Genomic DNA, 13,866 nt, shown 5'->3' with positions numbered 1-13,866 from the left:
AAAAAAAAAAAAAAAAAAAAAAAAAAAAAAAAAAAAAAAAAAAAAAAAAAAAAAAAAAAAAACTAAAAACTCAGAACTGGAACATTTTATGATATCATATGAGAAAAAAGCTTAGTTTTTATTGTTAGAACACACAACCTGGTAGTTCATAAGCCTAAAATGTGTATCAAGGTCATGCTCTCCTTCAAGTAATAGCGACTTCGGAATCGATGGCTTAAACGATAGGTAACCTCCTGCAGAATTCCCGAAAAAACGAAGCATTAAACACGAACAATCACAAAAGCATGACTTGAATTCTTCAATCTCATACAAAATTTACCTGGTGCATCGAAGTACTCCGGAGGATCATCGAAAACCATGGCCTCACGCAGTCTATGGCGCTTTCCTTCGGTACCCGCATACTGGAATGTAGTATGAACAGCATACGGCTCCAATCTAAATTGTTGATACATTGCCTGCCATTGTAGTTCGATCAATGGGATACGTTTACATGGCTCGTATTATGATTAATACGACGTCGAGATCTAAGCACGCTACACAAAATAGTACCTGGACAAAGAAGGTGTGTCCACTACAGAAAATACTTGCAGGTAAAATTCCTAGCTTGAGATTACCATCATAAGCGTATACGAGTCCACCGTCTTCATCGACCGATGGTCCATATTTCTTATGAACGAGTTCGTTGAAACCATTTTGGTCCCAAATCTTGTCATCAGCTAGGAGCATTTCCTTCCACTCCTTAGCCAGTTTTTTTGATGCTCGTGTAGGCCGCCAGTGGAAAATTCCAATATTTAAGGCACCCGAAACTGTTTCGAAAGCATTAACACCTTTAATCTTGATATTCATGGAAGAGTTGAGAATATTTAATACTTTACCTTCGTTCCAAATATCCAACTTGTCATCGACCACGGTTGGTATGACCTGATCACTTGAAGATAAGACATCTGCTTCGGGGTAACGAGCGAGATATGGGAGCGGATTCTGTCACATAAAACAACTTATGTGGTTACTATGTTTCAACTAGTAGCATTAAAAGGATTCTGAAACGAACGAATGATAGATTTTGATGAATAAACCGAAGAATACAGGATTCTCGATAATTTTTCTTGTGACTGTCATGGGGCTTAAAACGTTTATAGCTCAGTGAACTCTTGAACGTCTAAAGAAAATGTCCCTCCTTCCCTAAGATCTCCGAACCCGCATTTGAATAATAATAAAACAACATAAGATGGTTCGATACCAAAGAATATGATACTAATAGAACATCCTTTAATAAGAGATCTGACATCGGTTGGAGAGGGAAACGAGACATTCTTTATAAGGGTGTGGAAACCTCTTCCTCGCAGACGCGTTTTAAAAACCTTGAGGGAAACTCCAAAGATGACAATATCGGCTAGCGGTAGACTTGAGCCGTTACAAATGATATCAAGGTTAGACACCGGGCAATGTGCCAACGAGGAGGCTGAGCCTTGAAGGGGGGTGGACACGAGGCGGTGTGCCAACAAGGACGCTGGGCTCCGAAGGGGGGTTGGATTGGGTGTGGGGTCCCACATCGATCGAAGAAGGGAACGAGTGGACTCCGAAGGAGGATGGATTGTGAGATCCCACATCAGTTGGAGAAGAGAACGAAGCATTCTTTATAAGGGTGTGAAAACCTCTCCTTAGTAGACGCATTTTAAAAACCTTGAGCAAAATCCCGAAAGGGAAAGCCCAAAGAGGACAATATCTACTAGCAGTAGGCTTGAGCTGTTACATAAACAAATCCAAAAAGTTTTAACGAACATACCTTTAACCACACCATGTCGGTATCACACATCAACAACTCAAACCCATAAGGGAGAATCGAGTCGATGAGTATCACTTTTTCTCTTCCCATCTTATGAAACGTCGACGATCCCCAGCCAACATCCACCGTGCTCATATGACTTCCCATGTCAAAAACAGGAATACCTTTCCAATACAAAGCTTCCAACAATTTGGTGTCCATTGCACCTGAAATGATCACCCAAATGAAGGAAAACTAAGTAGTTGTATAGCAGGTAGTGACTAAAAATGATATCAACAAACATTCAGTAGCTTACCAACAAGAAGATTAGAAAGATCAAGATCTGTCAAATGCTTAACCCAATTGAGAATGAAGTCTAAAAATGCATAGTTACCGAATGTAACTATTATTACGTTATCTTTTACGTGTCGTTGAACGAGCTCCTTGGTTAGCCGAAAGGTCTCGGGAGATGGCATGTTTTTGGTGTTTGGAGCTTCCCAAATTGGTCTTTCCCCTTTGTTGTGAACATCTGGTTGTGATATATTTGGTGTTTGATCCTTGATGAGAGTTGAATTGGAATCTAGAAAGAGAGGGATAAGTCACAAATTAACGCAGACAATGCTAGTTTATGATGAACATTAAGAACAGGATATGAACAGCCAAGAAATAAACTTGCATTAAGACCCTATAACATGTTTGCTGCTTTGTTATGAATAGCCAACAGCTAGGTTTGGTGTGAGATCCCGCGTTTGTTGGGGAGGAGACCGAAGCATTCTTTATAAGGGTGTGGAAACCTCTTCCTAACAGACACGTTTTAAAAACCTTGGGGAGAAGACTGAAAGGGAAGACCGAAAGAGGACAATAGTTGCTAGTGGTGGGCTTGGACCGTTACAAATGGTATCAAAGCCAGACACTGGGTGATGTGCTAGCGAGGAGGCTGAGCACCGAAGGGAGGTGGACACGAGGCAGTGTATCAGTAAGGATGCTGAGCCACGAAAGGGGTGGATTGAAGGGGTCCCACATCGATTGGAGAAGGGAACGAGTGAACCCCGAAGGGGGTGGATTGTGAGATCCCACGTCGGTTGGGGAAGAGAACGAATCCCTTTTTATAAGGGTGTGGAAACCTTTCCCTAACAGACGCGTTTTTAAAACTTTGAGGGGAAGTTTGAAAGGGAAGGCCTGAAGAGGACAATATCTACTAGCGGTGGGCTTGGACCGTTACAAATGGTATTAGAGCCAGACACGAGGCGGGACACGAAACGCTGGGCGGTGTGTTAGCAAGGACGCTGGGCTTCGCACATTGATTAGAGAAGGGAACGAATGTGAGCGAGGACGCTAGACCTTGAAAGAGGGTGGATTGTGAGATCCCCATCGGTTGGGGAAAAGAACGAAGCATTTTTTATAAGGGTGTGGAAACCTCTCCCTAACAGACATATTTTAAAAGCCTTAAGGAGAAGACCAGAAGGGAAAACCAGAAAGGACAATATCTGCTAGTGGTGGGCTTGGACCGTTACAAATGGTATCAGAGCCAGACACCGGGCGATGTGCCAGTGAGGAGGCTAAGCTCCAAAGGGGGGTGAACACGAGACGGTGTGCCAACAAAGACGTAGGGCTCCAAAGGGGTAGATTGGGGGGGTCTCACATCGATTGGAGAAGAGAAAACAAGTAGACCCCGAAGGGGGTGGATTGTGAGATCCCACATCGGTTGGGGAAGAGAACGAAGCATTCTTTACAAGGGTGTGGAAACCTCTCCCTAACCGACGCATTTTAAAAACCTTGAGCAAAATCCCAAAAAGGAAAACTCAAAGAGGACAATATCTGCTAGCGGTGAGCTTGAGCTGTTACACTAAGGCCAATCTAAAACCAAACTTCAGCTCATACACTATGAGATGCAACCAACCAGCCAATGCCATAATTCAATGAGGAACAAATGAAGCATTCAAGGGTCAAACGAACAGATCACAAACAAAAACTGAACAAAATCATCACTAAATCAAGAGTAACAAGAACAGAATAAGAACACGTACTGTTAAATTCACCAGAATTAGACGAAAACCAGGAGGAGCTGAAACCAGACACAAAATTGGAAGACGAGTAAACAGCCGAAAAAACATACAGCGACGAGAACACGATTCCGGCAGCGACGGTCGCATAGAACACCAAGAACAGAGGCCTTGTGTTGACTCCATCTTGGCACCCATTTCCCCACACCATTTTTTCCAGAGCTTTCAAATCTTCGATTTCTGTAACTCTTCAATCCCCGACAACAAATTGGTCAACCCATTTCGCCTAAATATAGAAAAAGTCAACTCCCTCTGTTTATCCCTTACAGGTTGCCGTTGAATAAGCCCACGACGGGGACAGCTGATCCACGCCTTTCCGATCCCGGCGAGAGAAAGAAAGCGAGCAGTTCGTCGGAAAATCGATGAATTTTACTAACGAGCTGCCACCTTTGACCGAACACTCTCGACTTAACTCAATAACCGATTTAGATAAAGGACTTATTTGAATTAATTTCATTAAAATAAATAAAAAATTTATAAATTAAATAGAATCGAATCAACTCATATTTATTATTAATTATAAAAAATATATTTTTACTCTTATATATATATATTATTTTATATAATTCTATGTTTTTTTAATATTATGTTGCAACTACTTTTAAAAATAAAATTTGGTCGTGATTTTACAAGAATCGAATCAACTCAAATTTATTATTAATTATAAAAAATATATTTTTACTTATATATATATATATAAAGCGGGCTGAGCTCATTAAGTTAAAGGCTATTCGGCCCAACTAATGTCTGGGCCATGGGCCCAATTAAAAGAGTCTGGCCGCAGGATGCTTGTGTTGTGCAGTTGTGGTGAGTCCTCACCTAGCATGGTTCCTGTGATTTCGGGCGAGTTATTGGGGGTCGGACGTCATTCTAAAGGCCGGGACTGCCGGCTGCCAGCTCCGGTCACCGGCCGACAGAGGTTATTCATCGGTCTATTCACAGTCCGATCGTTGCAGGAGTTTGAATTTCCCATCGCTTAATGTGAAATGGCCATTTCAGATGAAGAAGACGAGTTGTTGGCACAGTTTCTTGAAACAGAGGTTCTCTCGGAGGTCTCTGATAAGGTTTCTACCTCTTTCCTCTCTCTATTTCTCCGATATTCTTTGTGGAGTTGGAGCGGTTGGTATTTAGGAGAATTAAGGCGTATCGTTCAAACATGTTCGTTTGTTTCTTCAAATCTTATCATGTTCATGCCGATTTTGGGTGAACTACGTCGGATGGTGATGAATTTGAGTGCGGATATTTGTAGGAAGAGGGGAACGCACAGGAGGAACCACAACCTAAGAGAGCTCGAATCGAACAGATTAACCCTAACGAACAAAGAGAGGTAGCTTCCGTTACTACTTCGTCCTCTCAATTCAGTGGCGTCGTTCCCGGGAGAATTGATACCGGAATTTTCAGTCAAATTCCTTCGGAGCTCTTCCGCCATATCCTCAAGTTTCTCTCATCAGAGGTATTGTGAAGAGGAGTTGTATTCTTCCTACTTCGTATGATCCTCCCCATTTTTGTTCTCACTTAACTGTTTGTTTTGATGCAGGATCTGATTTCTTGTTCACTGGTTTGTCGATTTTTAAATTCTGTGGCGTCTGATGAATCATTATGGCGAAGATTGTAAGTAATTGCTTTTGATATTTCTCTATCTTTCTGTGTTTGATCTGTACACTACTCTATGGCGAAAAGTTAATTGGTTTCCCATTTTCTACGAACACTTAAGCCTGCAATTCGTGTACAGATATTGTCTGCGTTGGGGTCTGGTTCCCAAGACCAAGAAATTGCGCCAATGTCCTTGGAAAAAACTATATATTCAGGTTCTTCTTTCACCCTTTGTTAAGAAATGATCCTAAATCCTGTTATTTGAAATAGAAGAAATGGTTCTAAATTCATTATCCTGTTTGAAACGGAAAAGATTTGAAGAAATGAGAGCAATTACATTCTTTTTGTTAGGAAAACAAAATAAGAACTTCACTACTTCACTAATATAGGCTTCTAAACTAGCTCCATTGAAAGAAAATAAAATTAGCACCACCGAAGACATTGTTAAAATACTTTTACGAGAAGGTTCTATTGAAAACATAAGGAAACATAGGGAAAACAACAAGGGTTTTTGGGTTTTAACCCTACGACATAGAAGAAATAGGAAAGGATCATATGAAATGATTTTAAATTTAAAACGGATCAGTAGACTCTATTCTAATATCAACAAATTCCTAGAATTTTAGGTGGAATGGGCATTGTAGTTCTTAGATCAAGAAGCCCGACTATAGGGAATCGGCGGAGGCGGAGAAATTTTGTATCTGTTGAAAGAAAATTATGATATGATAAGTTTAAATGAATGATTTACTCAAAATTATATGAAATCTAACACACAACAAAATCTGGTAAGATTTAAGAGCTTTATACATCATTCTATTGGTTCCTGCCTGCGGTTGTATATTCATTTTTTGTTTAGGGCTCTGACTGTTTTGTTAGTTGGTTCTATACCCATCTTAGTGATGAACACTCATCACCCATTTTTGCTATCACCTCAGCGTGATGAAGAGGATATGACTCAACTGGTTCGAGATTGTTCTTCCGAGTTTAAAGAGTACTACATCCAAATGCAAGCAGCAAAAAGAAGTCAAGCTCCTCTTCCTTCTCAGGTGTCTGATTTTCTCACAAGCTTTTAACGCTGCAAAAGAATCGCCCATATAGTTTCGGTTTCTATATTCTCGTGTTTAGAGATAGGGTTGAATGATTTGTTCATGCAAGGTTTTCTTGGAACCCAACATATAGTTTTGTTTTCTGGTTTTGTCCTAGGCTATCTCCCTCCTGAGTCTCTACTAATTCTATGTTTCTGGTAACTAACGGAAAAAACTATTGAGCATTCGCAGGTGCAGGACGACCAAATAATTCTCGATAGGACTGTGGCCGATCAAGTATCTACATGGAAAAGCAGCAGGGGGTTGACTGACAAGATAGTCATAGATCATACTTGTTCTGGAGAAACATGTACATATTACCAAGTTGGTGATGCATTTGTATGTGAAAAGACTGGACTTGTTCATGGTAAGATATTCTTCTATCTTTTATATCCATTTTTTTGTTGTAGATTGCCCTGTGACTTTAGTACCTGTGTAATTGATGAGTCGCACGTTTTTTTCCCCTAGTATGTGATGACACTTGCCGAGAAGTCGTTATGGATCCGAACGATGAACAACTTGTTTGCAGAATATCTGGACACTGCTTTGATACGTTACTTTTTCCAGACTCTATGGAACCGGATACTGTGAGTACAACCTTCCTTCATTTGTTACCAACCTTGACTTGTCTGCTCTTCCTTCTGCTATCTAACACTCTTAACTTCATATCCGAGGGCTCCCGGCTCTCTACTGAAAATAGAGCGAGACTATAAATGGGCTCTTTTAATACTAATACTGTTTTTGCCTGTTACATATCGTCGTCAACCTCACGGTTTTAAAACGCGTCTACTATTGAGAGGATCTAGCCCTACTCCGACCAATGCCCCATACCATATGGTGACTGGGTTTGATACCATTTATAACCACTCAAACTCATCGCTAGTAGATATTGTCCGCTTTGGCCCGTTATGTGTCGTCGTCAGCTTCACAGTTTTAAAACGCGTTAACTATGGAGAGGTTTCCACACTCTTATAAAGAAGTTTTGTTCCCTCTCCAACTGATGTGGGATATTACAATCCACCCCTTTGGGCCGAGCGTCCTCGCTGGCACATCGATCGATGTCTGGCTCTGATACCATTTATAATTGTCCAAGCTCACCGCTAGTAGATATTTGTCCATTTTGGTCTGTTATGTGTAGCCGTTAGCTTCACGGTTTTATAACGCGTCAACTAGGAAGAGGTTTTTACACCCTTATAAAGAAGTTTTGTTCCACTCTCCAACCGACGTGGGATTTCACAAATTATGTAATAAATGGAGCTCTTATTTCTACAAATGGTACTTCAAACTTGAGACGAGCATGAATAAAATATATTGTATATTGTATAAAGGTTCTTATCCGACCCCTTCCTGCATTTTTATGTCATGATAGATTTTTGTTCACCTCATTTAATATATGTCGAACTTGTAGGAACTGCAACAAGCTGGTGTAACCGACGAGGCTGAGAGGGAACCATTCATGGGTTCGGGTCGTTTTGGTATAAAATCACGATCTATCCGTTGTTTATATTTTAGTAAACACATGTTTTTTCTTTTTTCAGTAGAACAATTGAACTATGTTCATGTTGTCGAAGAACGCACGTTTTTAACTTATCTTAATATACGACAGCTCGAGCTTACTTGCTGGGGTACAATTGTGCCGACGAGGCCGAGCTAGAAGCTACTTTGAGGTTCTGCTGATTCAAAACTCGAACAATTCGGGCAGGCCTATGCTCGATCGAACACTCCTGTGGCATCCGATTTTTGAGACAAGACTGCCGTGGATTATATTCGTGAATTTCATCATGTGTAGAAGTTTGTTGATTGGTAATATATATCTTTTATGTATATATATATATCTTTTTGTCAGCTTTCTTCCATTCCAAAGCTCTCTTTCTCTCTCTTAATCATTTGAGAAAGTCATGTTAGTGATGAAAATAGATAAAATGGCTATGTCGAGGGAACAAAGACATAAATTATAGTTTCGAACTCGAACGCCTAACCTAAGTAATTTTCATCGTTACGTCTATTTTCTTGGTTTTCCTTTTTGTTTGTGTCGGGCGTTAACTAAAAGAAGAGTGATTATTTAGAGGTTGTTACTCATCGGGATCTAATTCCTCTTCTTTATTTTCTTCCTAATCTCATATCAAAATCAACTCGAGAGATCTTCCTCGGGTTTCGAAAAATTGGTAAGGTTGCCCTTAATTCACCTTTCCAGGTATAATAATAAAGTAATGGACGGAAGTAAAATTAACTTGAAAATAAAAAAAATAAATCATTTTATACAAATATTAATTTTTCTAAATCTAAAATTTAATTAATTAAATCATATTTAAGTTGGAATATTAACTTATAATTCCAAATTCCTAAAAAAACATAAAAAAAAATACATTATTTAATTAAATATTTCTTTTTAAAATGGAAAGTAACTTTCTAGTTTTGGTAACATAAACACAAAAAATGCCATCCTCCATTGCCAAGAAAGAGGAACTTCTAAATTCCAATAAATAAATAAATAATTTATACATAAAATTAATAATTAACAAAATTAATTAAATCAAGGAGATTAATTTGCCTTCAACTCCAAGAGATGATGTTCTTCAGATTTGATGCACAGCCAAACACCATCGACCAAACAATGACAGTCAACAACTGAACGCCACCGTCCTCTTCCTCCAGCCCCCTTTCTTTTTTTTTTTTTTTTTTTCTGTTTCACAGCTCGATCCCATCTGTCTCTATACGGATTTGGCAAGGATTTGAGCCTATCGACGGCCGGCGGCGAGAGGTATGGCGGCAGCGCTCGGTGGAGGTAGTGGTACCTGCGGCGGATTGATGTTCGGCAGTGGGGATGTGTCGAAGGCGCACGCGGCTATGGCTTTGGTGCAATTAATCAATGGAGGTTATCATGTTATCACCAAAGTCGCCCTTAATGTTGGGATGAATCAACTCGTCTTTTGTTTGTTCCGCGACTTGTTGGCTCTCACGATTCTTGCCCCTGTTGCTTATGTTCGGGAGAAGTATTGTTAACATTTCTCTCTATTTCTTCTCTTGTTTATGTTTCTTGTTTTTGTTCTTTGTTGAAATTGGTTGTTTTTGGTTTTTCTGATCATCGTTCTGATCCCATAGCGTTTTTATGGCGTCCTTTGATTCTCAGGGCCATGCCTGTTTGTGTGCTTGTTGAATGTTATCATTGATTTCCTCTGCTTCTTCTGACATTTGATGGAAGATGAAATTTAGGCATCGTGCAAGTTTGATTATGTCGATCATTCTTACTTTCGATCCTTTTGGCGCCCTGAGATTGCTATTGAATAGGCCAATTCCTGGAATACTTTACTGCTTCTGGTTGTATTTAGGACTTCTTTTTAATTGCTCCTGGCCACGGTTGGTTTTGTTCTTCAATTTCATGTTGAATCTTGAGTTAGCATCTTCTTTTCCTGTAAAGTATAAGAATCAGGTTCTTTATCTTCTGTCTGACATACACAGAGCGGTCAATTCAAATCTTTAGAACTTGTAGAATTGCCATAGATTCGGATCTTTATGATTCAAGCATTAGTGGATAACAAATGATTGTAGATCATGGATTATGTAAACAGTTCAAGTCCACCGCTAGTAGATATTGTCTGCTTTGGCCCGTTACGTATAACCGTCAGCCTCACGATTTTAAAACACGTCTAGAGGGAAAGGTTTTCACATTCGTTAGTGTAACGAATGTTTTGTTCCCGTCTTCGACCGATGTGGGATCTTATAGATTAATATGCAAGATTGCAATGTTTGATATATGGATATTTGGCAATCATGGATCGCTTCTTAAAAGCATGTATTTAACAATTTTAACTAATTATGACTTAGCAATTAGGACAGCTATTCATAGTTCAAATCTTCATCTCACATTTGTTTTATAAAAATCCTAACCATTTGTATTCGCATAGCTTACGATCACTCATATATGCCATTAATGTTTGCCTTCTAGTATCGTGAGCGTATGGACCTTTTAACATCCTAAGTTTAATTTTGTTTTCCTTCTGTCTACAGGCGAGTTCGTTTGCCCATGACTCGAGAACTCTTCATATCGTTTTTCATTCTTGGTTTAACTGGGTGAGGCCATATACCGTTTATCGTATTCTGACTTTGTTCTGTTCATTATCATCGATGAAGTACTAATTGCTACTGGTAAAAGAAAAAGAAGTTTCTATGGATCTGGAGAAACATTCTATTTCTAACACCTATCTTCCTGTGGTTAGGATTTTTGGTAACCAGCTTCTCTTTCTTGTTGGACTTGGCTACACTAATCCAACTTATGCTGCTGCCATACAGCCTTCCATTCCAGTTTTTACATTCCTTTTGGCTGTTATGATGGGGTTAGTTTGATCTATTATCGTTCAATTTTATCATTTGACTGATAGTTTTAGTTTGTGTTTTAAGAAGTGAGATGTATATAAGTTCCTTGTTCTATATTGTATCATGACTTATTTATGCAGCACAGAGTCTGTGAACTTACTTAAAGTGGAAGGACAGGCAAAGGTTGGCGGTACACTCGTTTGTGTCTCTGGTGCCATATTTATGGTTTTATTCCGTGGTCCAGCTTTGTTTGGGAACCCTGAATCTGATTTCGCGTCGCATAACGAAATAAGTGCAAGGGGTCAACCAGAGCCTGCCGGATGGCTATTGTCTAGCCTTCTGGAGTATGGATTGGATCATTTTCATATTGGGGTATTATGCTTGATAGGGAACTGTATGTGCATGGCTTGTTTCTTGGCTATCCAGGTACTTCACACTGATATTACACCTTTTCTGATAGTTACTACAGCATTTTTCGTAATTTGAAACAGCATTTGATGAAAATATCCAGGTTTCTTTTGTTTGATTCTTGCAAAAAGTGTTTGATTTGGATAGTTGGAAGCTCATTAAAAATGGGTTTTTGGAAGTAGAATCTAGGAGTGGAAGGAGAGATGGATTCCGGGTAGATTTTGCTGAACTGTAACAGAAGAATCAATAAATGATGAATGTGCAGTGTGCAACAAATCTTGAGCGAAGGTATATAGAAGCAGTACACGAAAACAATAAAAGACAAGGGATTAAAATGATATATGGCGAGGAAAAAGTAGTTTCATGCCGGAAAATAGCAATTGAAATTCAGTACTATCTTAGATATCAATTCTGAAGCTATTAACTGAATATATATATATATATATATTGATGTAGAGGTTGCTTCCTTGATGGTTTCAGAGATCTATGGTATCCTATTGTCTCATCGTAGGTGGGCGGGGAAGATGCATAGTGTCGTATTCTGAAATGTTTCAAGCGTTGTATGATACTGCTATATAATTTTCTTCATTTTATAGTCAGCAACGTTTAAGAGATCTCTTGTGCATTTTAGGCACGGGTGTTAAAGAAGTATCCTGCCAACTTATCGGTCACGGCATATTCTTATTTATTTGGTGCTACATTGATGGTGATCACATCTTTCTTCATGACCAATGAATCCACAGACTGGAATTTGACGCAATCAGAGTTTTTCGCTGTCCTTTATGCTGTAAGTTTGATCACACTTTATACTGCACCCCTCCTTTGGAACATTGTTGATTATGTATAGTTTACGGGATTGAATTCCTTTGAAAATTTTGAAAGCCTCTTCTCACCCCCATCGGTTCACTTTTGAACGATGACATCCGTACGCCTGTGAAATCCCACATTGGTTGGAGAAGGGAACAAAACACTCTTTATAAAAGTGTGGAACCCTTTCCCTAGTAGACACGTTTCAAAACCTTGAGGGAAAGTCTAAAAGGAAAAGTCCAAAGAGGACAATATCTTCTAGCAGTAAGCTTGAGCTATTACAAATGGTATCAGAGCCAGGCTACCGGACGATGTGCTAGTGAGGAGGCTGAACCCCAAAGGGGGTAGACACTCTGCAGTGTGCTCCAAAGGCGGTAGACACTCTGCGGTGTGCTCCAAAGGGGGTGGATTTTGAGATCCCACATTGGTTGGAGAGGGGAACAAAACACTCTTTATAAGGGTGTGGAAACCTTTTCCTAGTAGACACGTTTTAAAACCTTCAGTAGAAGCCCGGAAGGGAAACCCCAAAGAGGATAATATCTGCTAGCAGTGGGCGTTCACTATTACAACTTCCCACCTTCACACTTCAAGAGAACACATTATATTCCTATGATCCATCTCCATAAACTATTTGAAGTATTTGAAGTTTTTCTTGGCTTAGAAAGTTTATCAAGTTAATATAGAGAAAGCGTTACGAAAATCAATGTTCATTTATAGGGAATTTTTGCATCTGCCATCAATTATGGACTCTTGACATGGTGCAATAAGATATTGGGGCCTGCATTGGTCGCTCTTTACAACCCACTTCAACCTGCAGCATCTGCGCTGCTATCAAGAGTTTTCATAGGAAGCCCTATTTATCTCGGAAGGTATTCCTCAATCTTAGTTACATTTTATGCCTTGTTCTTAACAAGATTGATATCAATATGCTCCATGCTAGCTCCTTTTACCTCAACTAAAAGGCAACTGGTATTATTTTCTGCTTGTTGACAGTGTTTTGGGGGGCTCTCTTATAATTGCTGGTCTTTATTTGGTTACTTGGGCGTCACATAGGGAACGACAAACAACTCCAATTTTGCTTCCGCATTCAACCAGGTCCTCTGAACCACTTATTCATAAAGATGCATTGACTAACAAGATTGCATATCAGATAGGACAGATTTTCTCAGGCTCTACATCTTCACCCAAATCTGTAGATTAGACCAAACTCTCTGATGGGATTTTTGATTGAAAGTTCTCACAGTTCAACCTTTTTCAAAAGGGTGATTTTGATTGAAAACCTTCATCATATTGTAATGTTTTCTATGGGATTACATGATTCATTATTCTGCCTGCTCCATGTATTGCTTGTATATTTTTGCTGAATAAGCTATCTATCTCAGAGCTCCAAATGGATCCATTAGCTGCCCTACGTTCCTTTTTCAAGCTTTTTCCTATAGTTGAAAGACTGCATTGGCCATCTTGTGATGGGATTTTTGTCTAATTTAATACGCTATAAGATATTGTGAGTGGTTAGATTGGTTTTGTTGCTATGATCTACCCCCTCCAATTTGTATTATAAATAAAGGTTGAAAGTTAGAACAGGGAAAGGAAGATTACTCTGGAGTAGTTTAGACCAAAAGTTATAAGTCTTGTCTAGAGATATCTACGGGGATGTGAAAGGTATAGGTCTCGTCTAGAGATGTTCATTAGAGAAGAAGAGATGAAAGGTTTATGTGAGATTCTACATCGGTTGAGGAGAGAACGAAACACCCTTTATAAGAGTGTGGAACCCTCTCCCAAGCATACGTGTTTTAAAAACCTTGAGGGAAAGCCAGAAAGGAAAGTCCAA

At 39.4% G+C, this 13,866-nt stretch overlaps 3 protein-coding genes across 5 annotated transcripts in view; 2 read left to right on the top strand and 1 right to left on the bottom strand.

Moving 5' to 3' along the window:
- Positions 1-4,233, bottom strand: part of LOC111443543 (arabinosyltransferase XEG113-like) — an 8,947-nt gene extending 4,714 nt beyond the window's left edge. For both annotated transcript variants that reach the window (XM_023081396.1, XM_023081397.1), the window contains exons 1-7: positions 3,793-4,233; positions 2,082-2,345; positions 1,787-1,992; positions 876-981; positions 550-806; positions 320-455; positions 139-233 (exon numbers count right to left, since the gene is read on the bottom strand). In XM_023081396.1, the coding sequence (XP_022937164.1) occupies positions 139-233; positions 320-455; positions 550-806; positions 876-981; positions 1,787-1,992; positions 2,082-2,345; positions 3,793-3,979 (1,251 nt within the window). In that variant the 5' untranslated portion in view covers positions 3,980-4,233. The remainder of the gene's footprint in view (positions 1-138; positions 234-319; positions 456-549; positions 807-875; positions 982-1,786; positions 1,993-2,081; positions 2,346-3,792) is intronic.
- A 380-nt stretch (positions 4,234-4,613) lies between these two features.
- On the top strand, positions 4,614-8,471 carry LOC111443086 (F-box protein SKIP31-like). Its single transcript, XM_023080711.1, has 9 exons — positions 4,614-4,892; positions 5,078-5,281; positions 5,366-5,439; positions 5,561-5,636; positions 6,357-6,467; positions 6,699-6,873; positions 6,975-7,093; positions 7,915-7,981; positions 8,113-8,471. Exons 1-9 carry the CDS (start codon positions 4,815-4,817, stop codon positions 8,181-8,183), a joined length of 975 nt encoding a protein of 324 aa, XP_022936479.1. The 5' UTR covers positions 4,614-4,814; the 3' UTR covers positions 8,184-8,471.
- Positions 8,472-9,055: 584 nt separating this feature from the next.
- LOC111443085 (WAT1-related protein At4g19185) lies at positions 9,056-13,446 on the top strand. 2 transcript variants are annotated; one of them, XM_023080707.1, is made up of 7 exons: positions 9,056-9,499; positions 10,515-10,577; positions 10,724-10,840; positions 10,961-11,246; positions 11,860-12,015; positions 12,753-12,904; positions 13,029-13,446. In XM_023080707.1, exons 1-7 carry the CDS (start codon positions 9,270-9,272, stop codon positions 13,234-13,236), a joined length of 1,212 nt encoding a protein of 403 aa, XP_022936475.1. In that variant the 5' UTR covers positions 9,056-9,269; the 3' UTR covers positions 13,237-13,446. The 2 variants fall into 2 exon arrangements, with proteins under 2 accessions (XP_022936475.1, XP_022936476.1); XM_023080708.1 differs by having other exon boundaries at positions 9,387-9,504.
- The last annotated feature ends 420 nt before the right edge of the window (positions 13,447-13,866 follow it).

The sequence above is a fragment of the Cucurbita moschata genome, unplaced genomic scaffold (genome assembly GCF_002738365.1).
Source record: "Cucurbita moschata cultivar Rifu unplaced genomic scaffold, Cmos_1.0 Cmo_Scf00005, whole genome shotgun sequence".
In the NCBI taxonomy this organism is placed as follows: domain Eukaryota; kingdom Viridiplantae; phylum Streptophyta; class Magnoliopsida; order Cucurbitales; family Cucurbitaceae; genus Cucurbita; species Cucurbita moschata.
This window is presented reverse-complemented; position numbering and strand designations above follow the sequence as displayed.